Here is a 22,913-nt window from a genome sequence, read left to right as displayed (position 1 = left end):
ATATGTCCTTCTCGAGGGACTTTGCCACCTTCGGAGCACCTGGCAGCACTGCTGTCTCATTCTGTAAGGGATCTTTTACTTCCTTCACTGGACCTCACAGCTCACATTCTCACACTGCCTCTTCTTGTGCTTTTTGCAGGGGTAGGTTCTCCTTCCTGGCCTTCACCTCTTCCATAGTACCTCACAGAAATGCCATTTCATTTTTTAACAAATCTTTTACTTCCTCCACAGTGCCTTGCAGCTGGCATTCTTGTGCTGCCTCCTCTTGTATCAATGCCATTTCATTCTTCAGTGAATCCACAGCAGTTCACAGCTTGTGTTCTCATGTTGCCATTTCTTGTGTCTCTTTCAGGAGCACATTCTTCTCATCTGTAGACTTTTAAAAATACTGTGAGAAATAGCCAACCCACAGTTCCCACAGCTTCACAGGCACTCTGTTTCTCAAAGGAGCTCCTTATTATACCACAGGCCACCTCTACTGCCTCAGGTATCACCTCCACCTGCCCCCAGTCCTGGAGTAGGGCCCAGCCCTCTAGGAGGCAAGCCACCTCACACCACATGTCCATTGGGGGACACTCAGCTGTCTCCCCACTGAAGCACCCCTCCAAGGGGAGCCTGTTTTGTTCTTTGGTCAACAATGAATCCTGCCTATGTCACCAATTGTCTTGCCAATGGGTTTCAGCCCTGGGCAAGTTCACTATGGCTTCAGTGAGATCAAGTAAAGACAATGGAACGTTCTTGGGGTAAAAGGGTTTATTACCAGTTTGTTCTCCTGGTGATAGGTCAAGCACTAGAATTATGCCTTTTTCCAACAGTCTGCAGGTCTATAATCCACCTCTGTCTCTGCCTCTGTGCATAGGTGTGGAAGCAGTAGCCTAGCAGCAGGCCAATTACATCATCAAGTAGTTTAGGTTCAGGTGAGGATCCTGGCCAGAGGAACTTCCATTTTCCCCACACTAAGAGATCTTCAAAGTTCTCACACAAGAAAAAGAATTTGTAACTATGTATGGTAATAGATAATAAGTAGAATTATTGTGGTGTTCATTTCCCAATATGTAAAAATAATGAATCATGATGTTGTATACCTGGAACTAATATTATATTATGTGACAATTATATCTTAATAAAAAAGTCCCTAAAACTAAAATCAGTATATAGTTCTTTTGATTCTTAATTTAGTGTTTTTCCTATTATCTCATGCTGGTCTTTTTACACATATTATTTATTTTCTTAACAATTCAAAATAGTTTCTAAACATTATTTTTGTGTCAACTTCATTGGACGTTTTAAATTTAATTTTCCTATTTCACCAAAGTCAGATTCAGAGAGTAATGGTCTTGTGACTGGTTCTTGGCTAATACTAAACTAAGAAAATATTTTCCCAGCGTTTATCACTGGATACTTCAAGCTTCTACTCTTAGATTCTTCCTTTCTAAAAAATGACCCCCAAGAAAAGCATTGCAATGACAAATAAAAGGAGGATATAAAAACTAAATCATATACATTTCAGGTATTATTAAACATCAAATAGCTTGTAATCCCATGGTCTGACATACTAATGAGGCAACTTCTTGGTTTTCCTTGGCTACAGGCAAGGAATTGTTTGATTATGCTTTGCTTTATTGCAATTCACAGATACTGCATTTTTTACAAATTGACGTTTTGTGACAACCCTGAAAATCTATCAGTGCCATTTTTCCAACAGCATTTGCTCACTTAGTGTTTCTATGTCACATTTTGACAATTCTCATAATATTTCAGATTTTTCATTATTATTACATTATGGTCACCTGTGATCAGTGATCTTTGATGTTACTGTTGTAACTGTTTTGGGGTATCATAAACTGCACCCATATAAGGTAGTGAACTTAATAAATGTGTGAGTGTTCTAACTGATCCACTGACCAGCTGTCCCCCCTCTCTCCCCCACACCCTGCCCTGGTTTGGGCCTCCTTAATCCCTGAGGCAAAACAATATTGAAATTAGGCCAATTAATAACTCTACAATGGCTTCTAAATGTTTAAGTAAAAGGAAGAGTCTCATATCTCTCACTTTAAATAAAAGACTAGAAATCATCAAGCTTTGCAGGGAAGATAGAGTGAAAGCTGAAATAAGCAAAACCTAGACTTCTTGTGCCAGTTCCCCCAGTTGTGAATACAAAGGAAAAGTTCTAGAAAGAAATGAAAATGCTACTAGAGTCAACAAATGAATGATGGGACAGTGAAACAACCTTACTGGGCATATGAATAAAGTTTTAGTGGTCTGGATAGAAGATCAAACCAGCCACAACATTCCCTTAAGCCTAAACCAGGGCAAGGACCTAACTCTTGTCAATTCTATGAAGGCTGAGAGAGGTAAGGAAGCTGCAGAAGAAAAGTTTGAAGCTAGCCTGGGTTCATGAGGTTTAAGGAAAGAAGTTTCTTCAACAGTAAAGTACAAGGTGAAGCAGCAGATGCTGATGTAGAAGCTGCAGGAGGTTATCCAGAAGATTTACCTAAGATCATTAATGAAAGGGCTGCACTAAACAACAGACTTACAATAGACAACACAGCTTTCTACTTGAAGAAGTGTCATCTAGGGTTTCATAGCTGTAGAGTAGAAGTCAATGCCTCACTGCAAAGCTTCAAAAGACAGGCTAACTCTCTTGTTGGGGGATAATGCAGCCAGCAACTTTAAGTTGAAGCCAATGCTCATTTACCCTTCTGAAAATCCTGTGCCTCCTAAGAATTATGCTAAATCTACTCGTTCTGCACTCTACAAAAGGAAAATAAAAACCTGGATGGCAGTACATCTGTTTAGAACATGGTTTACTGAATATTTTAAGCCTACGGTTTAGAGCTACTGCTCAGAAAGAAAGATTCCATTCAAAATATTTCTGGTCATTGACAATGTCTTTAGCTACCAAAGAGCTCTGATGGAGAGGGATGATGAGATTCATGTGGTTTTCACACCTGCTCACACAACACCCATTCATTAGCCCATGGATCAAGGACTGATTTCAGTTTTCAAGTCTTAATATTTAAGTTTTAAGTTGCCATAGATAGTGATGCCTCTGATAGAGCTGGGCAAAGTAAACTGAAAACCTTCTAGAAAGGGTTTTCCCATTCTAGATGCCAGTAAGAATAGTCATGGTTCATGGGAAGGAGGTCAAAATATCAACAATAACAGGAATTTCAAAGAAGTTGATTCCAACCCTCATGGATGACTTTGGGGGGCTCAAGACTTCAGTGGAGGAAGTAATTGCAGATGTGGTAGAATGAGCGAGAGCTAGAATTAGAAGTGGAGCATAAATGTGGTTGAATTGCTGCAATCCCTTGATAAAACTTGAATGGGTGAGAAGTTGCTCCTTATAGGGGAGCAAAGAAAGTGGTTTCTTGATGAAAACTACTCCTAGTGAAATGGTGTGGAGATTGCCAAATAACAACAAATTATTTAGAAGATTACATAAACTTAGATAATAAAGCATTTGGCAGCATTTGAGAGGATTGAGTCCAATTTTTAAAGAAGTTCTACAGAGGGTAAAATGCTATTAAACAGTATTGCATGCTACAGAGAAATTTTTCATAAGGAGTTGATCAATATGGCAAACTTCACTGCTGTCTTATTTTAAGAAATTGCCATAGTCACACCAGTCTTTAACAACCACTGTCCTGAGCAGTTAGCAGCCATCAACATCAAGGCGAGGGCCTCCACCAGAAAAAAGATGGTGACTCACTGAGAGCTCAGATGATGGTTAGCAATTTTAGCAATAAAGAATTCTTAATTAAGCGCACATACTGTTTTTAAAAACATAATGCTATTGAACACGTAATAGAGTACAGTATAGTGTAAACATAACTTTTATATGCACTAGGTAGCCAGGAAATTAATTAGACTCATTTTATTGAAATATTCACTTTATTGTGGTGGTCTGGCAGGGAACCCACAATATTGCCTGTAGTTGCAGTCTCACACATTCAATCATTCATTCATTCCTTTCTCAGGCACAAGAAAATATTACAGCTCTTGACCTTAGAGACATTCTTATTGAGAAGGAAAGAGGGTAGCATGCCTTTAGTAAGAAGGAAATTAGCCGGAATATCTTGGTATATATGGCATTTACAATATGTGAGCCAAGTCACACTTCATAAAAACTGAAGAATTTTTGCTGCAAAAGAATCTTGAGATAAATCTTTTGTAAGTGAGAAACAAATAACCAGCCAAAGTAACAGGTAAAATGTCCGTAATACTTCTCTTTAAAAAGGCAGAGACTTGGATGCTGATAGAGAGCCAAGTAATAGGCTCATGGCCTTTTTGCCTTGACACGGAACACCCACTTGACTTAGAAAGATCTAAATGACATCCATATTCCATTGCCCTAAACAATACAAGCAACTGAAAAGAGTCAGTGGCACTTACTTGTAGACTCTAAGAGAAACCAAAGTAACCTTAGTGAAAATCAGGGAGTTCTCCTGAAGGGTGTTTGATGAACTGTGCAGACGCAAACACTTCAACAAGTTTTCTCCAGGGATCCGTGTCTGGGCAGAAACTCAGGCTGTATTAAATGTAGTTAGATGCCTGAGATTTCTGAATCAACTGGCAATAACCAGAGGAGGTTGAACATGTTCGCCTGTTCGGCTGTTTGGGTAGGGCTCGAGCAGACCCGTTGATGTTGATCTCCTCCTACATTTCAATCTCAGAAAGAAGTAATTTAGAAAAATGATTGATGAGAATAAATCATCTCTTAATGTTCCTGGGAAGGAATAGCCCTTTTTTTTTTTCATCCTTGACACACATAGAAATGACTGATGTCACTCTATGGAGGGCACGGTAAGCTCCTTTGTGATGGTGATGTGTTCTGGCTCCAGGAGACTGGTTAAAGAACACTGGACAGTCCTTGGGGTAATAAAAGATAAGATCATTTACCTATAGCTGTTGATCCTGACTGTACATTAAAATATCTGGGGAGTTTTAAATGATACTATGTCAGATCCGACTGCAAGTCTTTTAAATTAGAATCAATGGGGGTGGAGATTTAGTATTTTTTCAAAACCTACTGTATGGTTCAAAGGTATAGCCAGGGTTTTGAATAATTCATTTAAGCCTCTAAAAGGAGTGTCCTATTGATTAGACACTCCACCAATTCCTGCCCTCAGAAATGTTTATTCCTGCTTCTCGTGCTCTACTGAATTGCCCTGGGTCCTCCTCCGGTTCCTATCACACCCCTCCATTCTCCACATGGCCACCAGGGTGGGCTTACCCAAAAGTGAATTCAACCATGTCATTCCCTACCTGGAAGCCCACTAGCTCTCCAGCATATGTCCAATATTGAATGAAGTTCCATCTCTTCAACGTGGCATTCAAAATCCTTCCTAATCATTCTGCTCTTTCTTCTCTATCCTCAGCCTTTATTGCTCCTGGCAACTCATTGCTCTCTCTGGGATATGGTTGTTAGATAAAACACAAGACCCCCAATTCAATTTGAGTTTCAGATAAACAATGAATAATGCAATATCTGGAACAGACTAAAAAAATTATTCATCGTTTATCTGCAATTCAAATTCAGCTGATATTCTCCTGCATTTTTATTTGCTAAATATGACAACTCACCCGAGGAGCAATTCCGGGGAATCCTGTCAGCCCAGGCTGCACAGGCTGCTCTGATTCCCTGCAGCTGCACCCCTTTGCTTGACTGCCAAAAGCTGGCTGAGGGTAGTCAGGCAGTCAAGCCTTCTTTCCTCTGAACACACGTACTTCTTTCCTCAAACTTACACCCAAGGTTAGGATCGTCTTGTGTATCTGCTCACCCTGCTCTCCACCCCCAGGTGATACTAGAAGCAACTTGATGTTAGGACCAATTCTCACCTGTTTTGTAACCCTACCTCCTGCTGGTGTCTGGTGCATGGATACTTAATAAATGTTTGGGAAGTGACTCAACAGTACTCCTGAGAAACCCTGCCTGATACAGCAATGTACAAGCACTACCTTGGTTTTCAGTAGTAGAAGCATTACCCTTTCTTAGAACCCGATCAATGTCCTCAAGTCACCTGGGGGCAGCCCATGTCTGTGGATACTGTGCCCTCCAAAAACTGTGGCCACTATCTCTGGATTCCTTCTTCTCCCTTACCAAAAAACACTTTTATTGTTAATTTCCTTTAGAGGAAACTTCACAGATGGAACGCTCTTTAAATATTCTTATTTAACTCACAACAGCTATATGAGGTGGATCATTTAAAGGTTAGAGAGATGAGAAATTGAAGGCTCAGAGAGGCAAATAATTACCATAAAGAGGCAAGAAGCACTCTAGGATTTGGACCCAGGTACCTCTCACTCTGAACTGTGCTCTTTCAAATTGACTATGCTGATTAACTTCACTTTTTAATCTGTTCTTAAGCATCAATGCCAGCTTCATCCAAGAGTAAAGTAGCCAGCCTCCAAGATGGCACCCCACAGATTCCCACTACCTGGTATTGACACTCTAAGTCTCCTCCCACAATGTGTCATGGTTGATCTGCATGACTAATGGCACCTGGAAAAAAGTATGCCATTTCTGAGATTAGGTAAACATGTTGCAGCTTGCATTTGAAGGACTCTCCTTTGCTAACTCACTGTGAGGCAGGTGGGCTGCCGTATTATGACTAGTCTTACAATAAGGTCCATGTGCCAAGGAACTGAAGCCTGCAGCCAAAAGCCAGGGAAGAGCTAATTCTTGCTAATGATGTGACCTTAAAAGAAGATTTTGCCGCTGGTTGAGCTTTGGGATGACTGTCATCCTGGCTGGCAGCTTGACTATAATCCTGTGAGAGACCCTGAGCCAGAACCACCAGCTAAGCTGCTCCTAGATTACTGACCCTCTGACACTGTGGGAGATAATGCTTGATGTTTTAAGCTGCTGAAGTTTGGGGTAATTTGTTACACAGCAGTAGGTAACTAATACACATGGTAGGCAAGTAAGCCTTTCTCATCAGATTTTTTCTCATATAGTGGGATAGAGGAAACTTAGTCCCTAAAATCACACCACTTAGTCTCTTACCTGCCTCAGCTACCACAATAATGGGTAAAGATCTGTCTTCAACTAGAGTGCTAGTGTCAAAGCCTTGCTTCCAGTGCAACAAATATGAAGATAAACATAGACCAAAACTCTCCTTTTCACAACTTAGCAATTGAGGAGCAAACATTACCTCTTAAGTCCTTGAGTCTTCCTAAGGCTCAGGTGGGTAGTTATTTATAGCCATTTCTGAGTTATTACTGCATACCATACCCACATGCAGTTTGCACAGCATTTATTGAGCAGCCTTTGATGATGGATAGAGTGAGAAACACCAGGCAAAGAATATAGTAATAACAGCACATAAATTTTATTTTCATTTAGCATGAAAACACCTGATTTCCTTCAACACTGTAAACATGTCACATTATTAGGCAGTGAAAGGCTGATGAATTTAGACGTTTATTTAGACATTGTTTTGAATGGAAAGTGTGCTTTAATTCCACTTGCCTCCACTAGTGCAGATCATTTTATTTGTCTTCTTTCACTTGTTTTAATTAACAACAAAAAAACCCCAGGAGAGAAGCAACTGGAAAGTTTTCTCAGGATGGGATTGGTTATTTAAAAGACATTTCTCGTATTTTCCTGAAAGGCAGTATCAGGATGGAACACTTCATGGTCAGAGTTGGCAAATACCTTATGTTTTGTAGTTAATAAACATGTTATAGTAAGTATTTGGAAGGAAACTCCACTAGACTTATTTTTTTAAAGCAAAACAAGAAAAGGGCACTCATTAATTACGTGATTTTGTCATTAAAGAAGGGAATTTCAGGGAAGGTAGACAACTTATTCCTAGACATAATGTTAAAATAACAAGTACCTACAAGCTTAAATTACCATAATGTAAAGCAGCCTCATTACTGTCAGGTTCATGATTTGTAGTTTTATTGGCATGGTGTGTTTTCTAGCACTAAGGTTCTGTCAGCTGTAGTAGAATAAACTCCTACTCTTAGGGTTTATCATTCAAGTGTTAAAAATAAGTGTTCTGGTCCATCTAATAACAAAGTAAACATACTGGCAGTGTGGGTGTTTTGGATTTCTATGATAAATCGAAAAAAGAGAAAACATACATGCCTACCAACCTTCCAACGCTAGTTCTGATCACACAAAACACTGGAGGCTTCATGTGATTCAGCAGCACCCTTCAATTGAACACTGCATGCCTAGAGGAGGGAGGATTGTACTCAGGGTGATAAGCCATTTTTCCAAAGGAAGAAGAATTAAGGAGTGGTCACAGGATCTGGCATCCCATTGGCTAAGTTAGTTCTAAGTGACAATTCACAGATGGTCAGCTGATGTGGTAACCGGGTGGGTGGGAGCACTGAGATTCCAGGCCTAGATATCTGTGTCCTCACAATGTACAGCCAATTTGTAGGGTGACATAAAGTAAGGTGCCAGGATTTATCCAAAGCACTATAATTTAGAGGGAAATATTTGAAAGTAACAATTTTCAAGTATTGTGAGATATTTTAGGCCCCTTTCATTTAAATAAACAGTTCCTCCCTTCCATTCCCCTGCTGACCCCAGATCTCTTGGCCACAGTGTAACTGAAAGGAGCTGAAGACCTAGAGAATCAGGAGTCTCAAAACTATTTTATATGCTTTGGGTGACCAACTCTAACCTCCTTGATTCTCCCAAACATTAATTGGAAGGCATGCTTTGGGCTGGTTGCTCCAGGAATCACCATTTCCAGTTCTTATCATTGCACACACTGCTGACTGCAAATGACAGAAACTAAAGTCAAACAAGTTGTAGGGAGAAAAGAAAAGAAACAGAACAGAACAGAAAACACAAGAAGAGAAAAGAAAGGAAAGGAACAGGAAAGAAAAAGTAAAAGAAAAGGAGTGTTTTGGCTTATAAAATTGACAAATCCAGGCATGTTTGTAGAGTAGAATTTCTGGCTCCTAACCTGCTGAAACTAAATGCTCCAATAATCTCAGCAGAGCTCCATCTCTCAGCTGTTTCCCCTGTGTTGGCTTCATACTTAGGTTTTGTCTCAGTGTGGTGTAAAGAACGGTCTTGGTGTTCTAGGCTGACGTTGCCACCAGAGCTTATGATCCCAGAGACTGTGCCTCCCAGCGGCTTTGGAGAAAAATTTTGGGGTGAGTTTTCATAGACCAGCCTGTGTCCTACATCTATCCTTGGGCAAACAAATTATTGTGGCAAATAAGATGGAATGTGATTCCATATGGCCAGAATTATAGTGGTTCCCTGAAAAGTGGGGATACTGAGTACACAAAAAAAGCTCATGTTTCCTATAGAAGAGGAAACCCCAAGAACAGCAGAAAATATTTGCAAATCATGTATCTGATAAGAGGTGAATATCCAGAATATATAAAAATTCCTACAACTAAGCAACAACAAAAAGCAAATAGCTCAGCTAAAAAATGAGGGAACGTTTGAATAGATATTTCCCCCATAGGCACATGAAAGGGCTCAACATCACTCATCATTAAGGAAATGCAAATCAAACCACAATGGGGCATCACCTCATATATATGGCTACAATCAAATAAACACAAATACCAGTGTGGAGATGTGGAGAAATTGGAACCCTTGTGCATTTTGTGGGAATGTAAAATGCTGTAGCTGCTATGGAAGAATGTGTAGTTCCTAAAAAATTTAAAAATAGAATGACCATGTGATCCAGCAATTTCAGTTCTGGGTATACACCCAAAAGAACTGAAAGCAGGGATTCCAAGAGGTATTGGTACACCCAAGTTCATAGCACCATTATTTGCAATAGCTAAAAAGGGGGAAGCAACCCAAGTGTCCATCAATATATAAATGGAAAAACAAAGCACGGTCTACCGTACAGTATTAAAAAGGAAGGAAATTCTGACACACGCTATGACATGGATGAACCTTGGCAACATTTTGCTGAATGAAATAAGCCAGTCATAAAAGGATGAACACTGTACAATTACATATATGCAGTACCTACACTAGTCAAATTTAGAGACAGAAAGGGGAACAGTGGTTGCCAGAGGCTGGGGGAGGGGTGGTCAGGAGCGAAGGTCCAGTGGGCTCAGAGTTTCAGTTTTGCAAGATAATAGATTTCTGTGGATGGTGGTGGTCATCATAGAGCAACAATGTGATGTGCTTAATACCACAGACTGTACACTTAAAAATGGGTAAGATGGTAACTTTTATATGTATTTTGCCATCATTTTTAAAAAGGTCATGTCCACTATAGAATTTTAGAAAAGATGAAGTTGGCCAAGTAGTTTCTAAAACCTTTTCCTCCTCTCACCCTGTGGGAACTTCCCTCCAAACATCTCCTAGCCAGATACTCCTGAAGGCACGCTGACTCCTCAATGCTCTGCTCTGGTTTGCTTTCCCTGTACTAGGCGGCTCTAGGAGCTTCCTGATTCTCTGCTCTGGTTGGAAGCCTGGCCAGAACCCTCCTCAGTGCCATGCTTTAGGTTAGGGGAGTCTATTAAGTCAGTCGTCCCAGAAGCTGTTGATGTACATGTTGTACCCAGGAAAGGTGTTTTGAAAAGGGGGCCTCTGGCAAATGTTTTTAACCCAAATGTGAATCAATTCAGCAGCTTTCATTGGATAGTTCTCTCTTGGATTTCCATATAGAGCTGGGTGTGACTGTGATCCCTCGGTCAAATAATCAGCTATGGGCCCTTTTATCACTTTTCTGCAAAACTAGCACTGTCACTGCACTGGGGCCATTTGTCCCAGAGGCACACAGGATGTTACTCAGATGGCATTTATGCCCATAGGGAGAGAAGAGAGTTACAGTTAACTCCATGGCTTGCAATCTCACATGCTCTTAATTACACTTTTCCACAGATCACAGCTTTGAAAGTTTTGAGCAATGTTACTAACTGCAATAGATGGACAGCCAGATACAGTGCAATGAGAATAACCTGTAGTCTCGATAGTTCGCCTGACAGACCTAAATTCCAATTCTGCCCTTACCACCCATAAGCCATATGACCTTGGGAGGTCACTTAAGGTCATCTGAACTACACAGTAGGATGAGTAAAACTAACTTCCAGGAATGTAACCATTAAACAAGGTAACATGCAGTACATTCCTGGCTCATTATGTCTCTGCATATGTTAGTTTCCTTCCTCTTTGTCCTCCTGGTATACTCACTTTACAGCGGACTCCAAAGCATGGATGAAATCGAGGCCTGACCGCCTCCTGTAGATCCCCATTCTTCACCTTGCTCAGTAGTACAGCAGACACTGCTGAGGTCAGACTAGTAAAACCACAGAAACAGTAATGAAGGCTTCATGAAGATAGAAGGAAGTGCATGAAGGAACATCCCCACTGCACAGACAAAAGGAAAATGTTCCCTTTTCTCTTCTTAAAAATCTGCTCTTGAGCCAAACATGGCAATAACATATACTGCCAAAAGTGGTCACAGTACCACCAAAAGTGGAAATGCACTGATTATTTATAAAACTCTAAATGGCAAGTTTAAAACATGATGCATTACAGTACTTCTTTTAGAGCCCTCTCTAGTGTCTCCCCACCCCCACCCCCTGCTGTTCCCATAACTGATGTAAAAGTAATTTCATGAGCCAATAGGATGATTTTATGGGTGTGTTTTTATTATTAATTTTAATTTCTTCTCACATATGTTACTGCTCACTCTCATTAAATAGTTTGTTCCATGACAATATATATTTTAATAAAAGCCATATTTTTTTTCAGAATACGTGAATCTAAGAGTAAGTGATTGGTTCACCTGTCATTCTGTTGTAGCGCTCCTTCTCTAAACGATTTTCTCTGTTTGGCAAATAAATTAGAAATGTCATGTTTGTTTTCAAGCAGTTGTAAGTTGGTGATGACTTGTACAAAAGTCCCTGATGAAAAGTTAGTAGAGGCATTTGAACTTCTTCAGGGTTGTAAGTCCAGATATATATAGTATCACTTTTTATCTTTACTGGAAATTGGAGGAAAGCAGAATGTTAATTCACCTGTTGGCCACAAACAATTTTCCCTGATGTACCCTGTACATATGCATTCTGCATGACTATCATCTTTCCCAGCTTCCAGTCATGCAGTCTCAAGATTGCAGAAATGGTAAATGTTTTTTGGAACAATTTTGGAACCAATTGACATGATGAAATTATTTAGAATTTTATTGACTTTCAGGTTAATTATGATATAATATTATAACAGTTACTATGTGACAAGGTGTTTGACAAAGGAGCAGGATGAAGTCCCTGCACATTCACCCTCCCACCGGACAACTCTACTTCAGGCCCACCACTTCCAAATGAACACTTCCAAACCCTGGACTCCACTGTTTCCTCCAATAAGCACCACTAACAGCAATTAAAACAGCAGCCAGAATCTTTTCTCCTTCTTCTGTGCATCTGATCTCTCTGAACTGCATTATATCTACCAAGCTTCCCGAAGGAGACACCTAGAGGTGAAGCTGGATGGAAAAGCAGCAACTGCGAATCTGAATTACTGTTGGCATCTTACTCTTTTTGAATATGTGTACCTCTCTCCACTTGCATGGACATCACCTAGTTCAGGAGTCTGTCAATGACTCTGTGGGATCCCCTGCCAGCCTTAGATCCCTCTCTCTCCACCATGTGCCCAGAGGAACAGCTATCAAGTGCAAATCTGGACACACAAGTCCTCTGCTTACTAACCTTTTATTTGACACCTACTGATCCCACAGTAAAATCTAATCTCACTAACAGTATATTGAAATCCTCACTATCTTTATTTATTTTCCAGTCTCATTTCTTCCTATTCTCTCTCTTCAGTCTGCTCCAGAAACAAGAACTATTTGTAGGTGCCTGAGCATATACCATTCTACTTTTTTCTCTCTTTCTTAAACTATTTTCCACTTTGTCGGGATGCTTCCTATCCCCCTTTCCCTGGCCTTCTCCACCTTGTCCTTGGAGTTCCAGCTTGGGAATCATGTTCCCCAGGCATCTTCCCTTTGAGGGCTAGTCAGGTGCCTCCTTATGCTGTACCCTTTGGCAGCCCTATCTTCACACTCAGCCCTACAGAACGGCTCAAGGGCCTGAGGGTGAGGGGCACCGTGAGTTCAGGGCAGCCCCACTCCCCGAGGATGCTGAGGTACCTGGGGGCTCTTCCACCTCCTCTGACACACACTCATTCAGTTCTGGGTATTTTCACTGAAGGTCCCTCCCAGAGAACCGGACTGACGTCCTCACTGCAGCTCCTGGGCACAAAAATCTAAGATTTTATGACTATGAAGGATGAAACTGAGCCTGTTAGCCCCAGAGACATCATCCCCACAGGCCCCGATCAAAAGTATTTCCTGGGAGGGAAAATAATATTCTGGCTTGTGAAGAGATATCCGCTGTGACAGAGATCCCTTAGCATATTATGTTTGGATATTTTTCAAATTGTGTGCTAACACAGTCCCAGAAGTTTCTCGGATGAGGCACAGGCATTCAAAGTCATGACTTGGAAGAGTTTTCCCCTCGATGCTCTTAGGAGCATTTTGTTGACCACAGTACATCCCCAGAATTGATTTTGGTCCAGTCAGATTTTAGGGGGTCTGTGAGTAGTGACCTATAAATGACAGTACATGTACTCTTATACCACTACATCCAAAAACTGATCTTTAAAAAAAAATTCCAACCACACACAGACATTAAATAATGGTTACCTTTTGCTAGTTAAGGGAAATCATTCATTTCTTTCTTTTTCTTTTCATTTCTGGGACTCAGAAGCATGAACTACAGGCTTTGAAAATAGATTTTATTTTCACATGGTATTTTGTGGCTTTGAATAATTTATATCGACTAAACCTACTGATGTCGCATACTATTTTTTAAATTAAAGAATAAAAGGGGGTAGAGGAAGCAATCGTTGGTTCATTGCAAACTTTTTTTCCCCAGATCATTCTTAGTTCACATTTATCTTCTTTTCCAGTATATCTTTGCTTATGGCCATCTGTGCTCTGTGTTTGCATGAATTATTAGGCCAGCAAACACTCCAGTTAAACTATAAAAAGTTATATTGGTTCTGATCCAAACTTACCTGAATGCTTTCTTCCTTTTTTTAAAAAATATCTAACTCTATACTATTTTAAATTTCTTTAATTCCTGACCATGGTCATACAAGTGTTTTCCTATAGTTTATGCATTCATTCAATAAATATTTTTTGAGTGCCCAGTATAGGTCAGACACTTTCCTAGGTACTCGTTATACAGCAGTGAACAAAATGAAACAAAAGTCCTTGCTTTCACAGAGCAGGTATTCAGTGGGTGGTTCATCCAATACAAAAGATTAATAAAGTATTTAACATGTTGAATAATGATATCTTTGGGGATTAAGTATTATGTCACAGTAAAGTAGAGAATGAGAGAAGTGTTGGGGGAGTGTATGCATTTTAGAACCAGGGACCTATTCATTAATTTGGAGGCTTTTGTTCTAGAAAGTTGTGAATGAAGCTGGTCTAAAATTTCCCTTTGGCCTGCATTTGAACAAGAGATTTGCAAATAAATGAATACTATACGTAAGAGAATAAGGAGCTGTTAAATCTATTTCCCAAAAACACAATTTTATCACTCTTGGAAGTTACTTACAAACCATGTTCCCATTTGTCTAAATATTCTAAAACGTGTTACTTTATCATTATTGAACTGTGCCTACATTATGCTTTATACATATATATATATCTATACCTATATGTAGAAAACTCCAACTCCTACCTTTTCAGCCCACCAGCCCACTTTTAGTGTTAGCGCCATCTTACTGTGTAATATCTCAGCTTGTGTCGACTGCAAATTAGGAAGTTCAAACACAAACAAGGGAAGGGAAGAATTCATCAGGAAACCTAAATACAAACTTCACATAATTTAGAATTGAGGTAGATACACAACAAAATTCTACAATGGGGGAGGGTGAAGAAAATGAAAACATTTCCAAAGGTATTTATTGAGAAATAGTAAAGATGTACATATTTTTACAAGCTTTTAATATTAATTTACATTTCTTTAAATTATGTAGGCCCCAATAATCTATACTTTACTAATACATAATAGAAACCCTTTACTTTGTGAGACTTCCATAATGATACCATAGTTGGGAGTCAAAATGCAACTTTGGCTCATGATGCTTAAGTTTGTTTTTAAAACAAATACTAAATGCCATACTCACTGAGAATATAGGCTTGTCTCAAACAAATGTGCTTTGAGAGAGAAAAAATTTCATACTGGAGCATGCTGTTGATACTATTCTGAATTTTAGCTCAGCAGAGACTAGGGAAAAACATTTTGAGAGAGTTGTTATCTACTTTTTATGGCCGAACTGCATGATTTGAAAATACGCGTTTGCCTCTCAATTTGATTTACAAATTTTTGCATGGTTAATAGTGATGTAAGCGTGCATGCTATGATATTGTAGCCCGGCCACCCATTTTGATGATTTTCAGGTGCAATGCAAGGTGCCTACCTTTCCTAGTGATATACCAACTTTGTACAGATGGCAGCCAGAACCCATTTCAGTGATGGAACATCTTTCAAATTCGTTTCTAATAAGGCACAACATTCTATATGTCAAAAGAATGTAGGACCTGCCAAAGGGGCTGTTTTTTTGTTGGTTGGTTTTAGTTTTTTTAGATTGGAAAGGAAGAGGGTCTTCTGTTCCTATGGTGGGAAGAGAAGAATTCTAGTTTGAACTCAAATCCAGATGACAAGCCTGTACCACTGTTGGGCCAAACAACATCTGCTGTCCTCTGTCAACCTGGCTTTTAGAGTTTATGCTGGCAGCCTCTTTCAAACACACAGAGGAGAAGACGTGTATGGGAAACAGTACTAGATGACAGGGCCCGTGACCCTCCTTTTTGCCCTTTGAAGGGCTGTTCCTTTCTGTACTTTCAGGGTTAGCAGCATAAGAAGCCTTGCTTGTTTGATAGGAAAAAGAATGAAAAATTTAGATGTAATGCCACAATTCTATCATTTAAGAAAACTGACTATACAGTAAAGGTAATTTTGTTTTATTCACAGTAATACATATTTAAGGTTTTAGTGTGCAAAATAGAATTAAGTATTCAAAATCAATGCAGCCCTTTTTAAAGATGCTATTTTCAAGCTAAAGGCCAATAGAAATTAAGATTTATTATTATTATTATTATTGTGATTATTATTATTATTAAAAATATTCCAACTCTAATCTGTCTGCAACAGTACTTGGGGCAGAGGTAGCCAAAAGCTACAAAATTTAAAGAAGAAGGTGTGTGTCATGAAATCAGAATCTTAAAATTTGCAAAATTGCATCTCAATCTCTTTTTTTCCCAATGTAAACCTGGCTTGGCATTCAGTAAAGAAGTACAGGTTTATAGCCAAGGAAATAAATATCTCTGTGGTGAATGTTGTGATCAGTATGCAAAGCACCTACTATATGGGAGCCACTGCAGTCTCAGATAATGAACTGTCATTGACCAGCCTCTGGTTAGGGGTCTGGACTAGCAGCCGGACTCCAGGGTCCACCTTATGACATTTTAAACACAGAACTGCAGGTGTAGACACCATGAAAATGCTACTAGATCTTGAAGTCTTAAATCCCCATGAGGGTAGTCATGTCATACAAAATGACAGGAGAACCTGCATCATGTTCTAACATGGGCTACACACCAAGAAAAAAAAAACATGCAAACACCACGATGGCAGGTTCTCCTTGCAATGAATGCAGCCCATTGTGCAGTGACAGTAGGGGCAGAAACCAAGGTACACTGGTCTCCAATGGAGAGAAACTGGATTGATGGGTTAAGACAGGAACCAGGTACAATTTCATTGTTGTAATTTCAGTAGTGCTGCCAAGATCTGGCTCACTTGCTAACTTATTTTATGATATTCTAGGCAGGATTTTCATTTATTTGTTTCTTTCCTAAGAAGCCACCTGGGGCATTCACCTTCCACTACTGATGACATTTCATTTTTGTAATGGCCTTGGGATTAAATGCACTTAGTTTTATTTAAAGCCATGTTCACTCAATGTGAATTTTAAGCCACATTCATGACATATTGTAAAAAGGTTTGGGTGACATTTGTTTATGCTTTTTGTGAAAATATTTTCCTCTTTGCAACTTACACATATCGAAATGCCAAACTCAAAATAGCATAAGTTGTCATGAATATGGCCCATAGTTTTCTCCAGTAAAACTGTAGAAAGGGTATTCGAGACTTTAACACACATTTCACTTTCTAAGTAAAGGTCCCACAGTCTTTCCCAAACCTTCTGCTTATAGTTGGATGCACAAATAGTTGCCTCATACAATTCCTGGAATTATTAAGAACCCAAATAAAACACAAGCTTTCCTTTATTCTTACTGTTTTCTTATTGCAACAAATACTCAGTTTCTTGCTGACGCAGTAGTAAGCTTGGTAGCTTAAATTTTAAATTTGGTCATCTTAAGAATGATCACAAAGGTTTTTTTGTTTTTCATTATCTACAGAGATTTTAACCAAAGTTACGTTGTAACACACAAACGCCCTCTTGTCTTTAAGGCACAACACATCAGTATGAACATTCTGTTTGCCAAACTTAAAAAAGAAGACATTATTAGATTCCCATTTCCCCTCCCACTCCCCTTCCCAACAAATGAAAGAAAAATTGCATCCACTTTCAAAGTCAGCTGCTAATATAGTCACAGTAAATTATTTCCATCAATAATTTACACAAATTACAGGTCTAGATAGAATTGTCCTTATACAGTCTGAGTGCATTCCAATTCAGATTTTCTGGGCTAGGGAGGTTAAAGCCAGATTCAAACCTCAGGGCTGAGAGGGTCTCCCACTGTGAGGAATGTCGTTGACCGCCACCTTGTCAGACGGAGTGAGGGCTGGTGCTTTGCCAGGTAAAGAGTTCTTTGCCAAGACTAGTAATTCCAGTTGGGACTTATTTGGTGGGTACCAGCAACCTCCACAGATATATTTTTTTAAACCATTAAAGTGTGGTAAATATAAGACCATAGAGTTTCCTTTCTGTAGCACTAAAGTGTAATTCCATTCAGCAATCTGAATTCTTCCTTCTGGAATTTTCATTCCAAATATGATTTCATTCTTTAAGACAATTTATATGTGTAAAGCCAGAGGCATTGAATCACACATAAAAATTCAGTGTACTTGAAATATAAAAAAACGGATCTTCAGCTAGTGAATGCAGTTACAAATACTCTAATTCCAGTGCTTGATGTAGAGCCAAGAGGTCTGAGTGGCTTGATATTCTCCAAAAGGGCATGTTGTGCTGCGTGGTTAAGAAAGGGGGGAGGGGAGAGAGAAGAGGGAGGAATGGAGAAAGATCATAACTATTGTTTCAAGGACGCAGCAGTATACACAAGGATGCATACTTCACCCAAGTTCAAAGGGGGGAGTTTAAAGGAGGGACGATCATATTTGAAAGCTTGGTAGCATTAATATGGCACTGTCAAAAAAACAGAGAAATAGATCTGAACTGGATTTATTGGTAATAAAAGCAAATAGTGAGCTTTCTTAAGTAGTTTAATATTTATTGTGGAAAATATCATTATGAACATCAGCGTCAGGATGCTAATATTCCTAACATTACTAACATCAGCATCTGGGTAAGCATCAAATACCATGGGTCTAATGGAAAGAAAGTTTTAATCGCTATATAACTCTTTAAGGCCCATCTCTCAGTTAAAAGTAAAATCGAAAAGTAACAGGCCCAAGGCTTTCCTAAGTCTAAGGCTTTTTGTCTTTTTCAGAGGAAGAGGGCAAATTCCTTCCTGTGTAAAAAATAATCTGAAGCTGGACTATATAAGGTAGGAAAAAATGTGGGGATGATCATATTTCTTACTTGTCAAGGGTAAGTAATAGCTTTAGTCAGCAGAGTTGACCTGATTTATTTCACTGGCGTGGGACTGAGAAAAAGCACCCCAGCATCCATTCTCAAAGGGGGTGATGTACCCCTCAGGGTTCTTGTAGGGAAACAATTCTTAGACATTACAATGGTCTGTGTATCTCCAAGGATATATCAGTATCGGCATATGCATGGTGTTAACATATCATGGAGGGGTATGATTATGAAAAAAACATGTAAAAACGCACCATTGTGGATCATAATGAAAAAGAAATTAAGGTGCTATAGCAATTAATAAAGCCAAAGTGTTATTTGTATGTTTGGGCTGATGACATCTTAAATAATATATATGTATGGAGTATGTATTTATATATAATGGAAATACATATACATATGTAACATGGAGATACATTTTATTATAAAAATTAATCATTAAAATAATAATCAGTTTGTTATATAATTCTTTGATGTTCACGATGATGGCCACTAACCCCATGTGACCACTGAGTGATGAAAATGTAGCAAGTCCAATTCAAAATACATACTGAATTTCAAAGACTTAGAATGTAAAAAAAATAATAATGTAAACATCATATGAATAATTTTTATATTTATTAGGTGTTGAGTCAATAATATTTGGGGTATATTGGGTTAAAGTATATATTACTAAAATTAATTCCTCCTGTCTCTCTTTACTTTTGTAAAAATGTGGCTTCTAAAAGTTTAAAATTACAAATACATGTAACATAAAATTATATTACACATAGGGAAGTGTGGTTATACATTAGTATTCCTAAGCTTTGACATTTCTTCCTAAATTTACAAAAAAAATGATGTTCTCAGGTCAAATTACAGTGTAGAAATTTGCCTAGAAGATTTTATTCAACCAGCTCAGATCTATTTGTAAGAATAAAACAGTACTTTATACCTCTGCACATGCGATTACAGCTACATCCAAAGAAAAGCATGCATCTGGCTACTAGAAAAACCAATCACCTATGTTTCAAAATAGAATTATAAGCCTTCACCATCACCAAACTGTACCTACATAAACAACCATTTGGAAATAGCATTCTAACCGACGTTCTTATCCACTTGGAGTCCTGCCTTTTCCTCCTGAAGTTTGAGGTGTGAAACAGGTGTACCTACTGGTACCTCTGGTCTGGTTTTCAAGCCATGGAGAACTGGGGTATAGACTTGGTAGGTTAAAAGACATGGAGCATGTTTGCTGCTATTGCTGTGTCCACTGCTCTTTGTTGTGTATAATTACGTTGCCAATATGAAAAATGGAAACAACATGGACGCAGGACATTGACAAACTCCAGGAGATGTTTTACCTTTGTACAACTTGGAGGACTTCAAGTAGCAGTCAGCAAACAAAGTTGCACTTCTTGAGGCTACATCCCTCACCTCATCTGGAAAGTCACTGGGGTCAGTATGCTGTCTTGGGTCACTGACATTGCTAACTGAGACCAGGGTGCTCTGTGAGAGGCAGAGCTTGCACCAACTCTCTTCATGTTATGGAAAAGCATGGGAATTTCAAGTATGGTTTCTAACACTTCACCAAAACTTCTAATGTGGAGGCTCTTCCTTCTCCATTTGGTCTGATTTTAACTGATGACAAACATAAATTATTTTCTCTATTTTTCTATGAACTTTTCTGGGAAATTGTTTATTGGAAAACAAATCAGGTAAACACCCCAGCACATGCAAGTATTTAGTGAAGGCTTTATTAGATGATGCTTTGCAATCTCTTCAGGATAATAAGCACAACATTCTTTCTCTGTAAAACACTAGAGGCTGATATGTCATTGTTTAAAAATACTACTTCATTGTTTTGTTTTATAAATTATATCACTTTTATCCTAGCTAGATGGTATTTTGCTATCACTGAGTTGAAGGAAGATTTAGATCTCAGTGTTGTGTTGACTGATGGTCTGGTGTCTGAGGCCAATCCTTATATCATTCTTCTTTTGATTTTGGACAGTTTTTAACTGTCTTGATTTCTTCTTCAGAAACATGGGCCAGCTGGAGGGGTTTATTTGAATACCTAAGGGCTATGGGATCTTCTGCTTATGTTCAAAGCTAGCTACTTGGCTTCAGTTAAGTATGGGCGGCTCAATAAAGCAGATGACACTCTTCTAGAAGATCTGAGGCACAGTACCTCTACATCTCTATGACAAGTTGGCACAAAAGGCCCTGAATAATAAGTGCCATCCCAATAGTGTTTATTAAATTCTCTAGCAGTTTTCTTCTTCAGCTATGGAATCTACCCTCAACATTTATTACCATGGGGCACACTTACTACTAGGCACTCATTGGGCACAGAGGATGGGTGAGGAAAAGGCTAAGAACTGAGCCATTCACATGATGGCCTATCGAGCTCATTAGGCTTCATTGGGCTAAATTTCATATGCTTAAAAATGCTTTTTCCTCCCATCTTTCTCACAGACCATTATATCTGTGTGGATTACACACACCCTCACATACACACATGTACATTTAAAATACAACTAAATTTTTCTACATTCCCCATCAAATGCAGGCACAAAATGCTAGACTCCAAATGGTTCATTTGAATGTAAGTATCAACCTTCTCATGCTATTACTGCTTTGTATCTATAAATTTAAATCATGTGTCAAGCTGCCATTGGGCAAAACTACAGGAATGCAAACAAGAAAGCTTGCATTAGAAGTATCACACCGACATTATTTGAGACAGGGTTACCTTTTTTGCTGCCTGCTCTTCTTCTACACCATCCCCAATTACAACATATACTACTTTTCTGCCAAACCTTTGCATTATTCGTTCAAAGCAACTTTCTTTTCCTGGAAGATAAACGAGATAAAGTTCAGAGTGAAGTTACCTGGTTAGCGGCATGCTCCTCATCTCGGCCATCTCCAATCACAACATAAGTTATGTTAGTGCCAAATCTGGACACTATACGCTCAAAACAGCTTTCCTTGCCTGAAAAACAATGCACTGCTTATTCCTCCAGCCATTGCATTCATTAACCTGAAGATTCATAAAGTGTTAAGTTAATTTCTCTTGAACATCAATCACTTAAACTAGCTTGCAATCTTGGGGTTTATTAAACCCTGAAATATCTCTGAATAATATCTTTGCTTGAGACAGATTACTTAAACAAATGTGTTTCACACTCTAAAAAAGTCAGTAGGGTTAAGCATTTGACCCACAGAAAATGTTAGTGTCTTTTACTCCATCAAAAGAATATCAGAACAACTTGACACTGGCAGCTATAAGTTTTTATTTAATTTACATATATCAATTTTCTCTAGTTTATTTTAAGTAGTATAGATAAGACAGCTAAAAATATTACTGTGAAAAAGCGAAGGTTCACCTATAAGGAAAGAGAAAATACTAAGATGTGGATTTACCTTGATGAACAACTCCTTTTCTCAAGAGGCTGGGAGCTAGTCTGCCCGGATTAATTGTACTAAGGGTGCAGTGTGATTGGGCCACAGCCCTGGTGACACTAGTTTCCTTTAAATGAGCTGTGAGTATAATGCCATGGAATTTCTACATGTTCTTTGGTTTTTACATCATTGGCATTTTCTTTGAATTTCTTTTCAGAATGTTTATGCAGTAGGGCTACTTCGGCATTTTTTCTTAATCTGATAGCTCAGAACTCGAAAAATTACTAGCTTAAAGGGAAACATGAAAATGATTGTTTTTTGAAATTAAATATGAGGAATTTGGCTAATAAAAAGAAATACTGTTCTTACTGGAAAAAATATTTATGCTGGTATAAAATTATTTCATTGGTCAAAAAGCAAAATCAAGTTTCCTACCTTACTCCTTCTGGCATTACAAACATTTATGCAGAAAATGAATGGGATTGGTATCAGACTCTAAATAGTCGTGCTTATGACAATGTGGAATTTACTTTGTGAAAGCTTGGCTGTCTTTAACGGTACTCTTGAAACAGCTGCAACTGGGGGCTCTTTTTACCTGTGCCAATACCAGAACTCCACAAGGCCCAGGGAAGGTTATTTCTGGGAGGGGGTTTCAGGATTCTGAGCTCTTGTCAAGGTGCCAGGGCCGGAGTCTGTTGACCCTCAGGGCACACTGCACAACCCA

The 22,913-nt window shown here is 38.9% G+C and overlaps 1 protein-coding gene across 14 annotated transcripts in view; it reads right to left on the bottom strand.

Moving 5' to 3' along the window:
• Nucleotides 1-14,871: 14,871 nt before the first annotated feature.
• Nucleotides 14,872-22,913, bottom strand: part of EYA4 (EYA transcriptional coactivator and phosphatase 4) — a 296,169-nt gene continuing 288,127 nt past the window's right edge. For 10 of the 14 annotated variants that reach the window (XM_036994291.2, XM_036994301.2, XM_017660249.3 and 7 more), the window contains 2 exons: nucleotides 21,540-21,640; nucleotides 14,872-18,235 (listed from right to left, as the gene is read on the bottom strand). In XM_036994291.2, coding sequence (XP_036850186.1) covers nucleotides 18,155-18,235; nucleotides 21,540-21,640 — 182 coding nt within the window. In that variant the 3' untranslated portion in view covers nucleotides 14,872-18,154. Of the gene's footprint in view, nucleotides 18,236-21,539; nucleotides 21,641-21,678; nucleotides 21,780-22,913 lie in introns of all 14 variants that reach the window. The other 4 variants (XM_017660250.3, XM_017660254.3, XM_017660260.3 and 1 more) reach the window with 1 other exon arrangement.

The sequence above is a fragment of the Manis javanica genome, chromosome 13 (genome assembly GCF_040802235.1).
Source record: "Manis javanica isolate MJ-LG chromosome 13, MJ_LKY, whole genome shotgun sequence".
Classification (NCBI taxonomy): Eukaryota; Metazoa; Chordata; class Mammalia; order Pholidota; family Manidae; genus Manis; species Manis javanica.
Note: the sequence above shows the minus strand (reverse complement) of the source record. Positions and strands in the feature narration are given on the sequence as shown.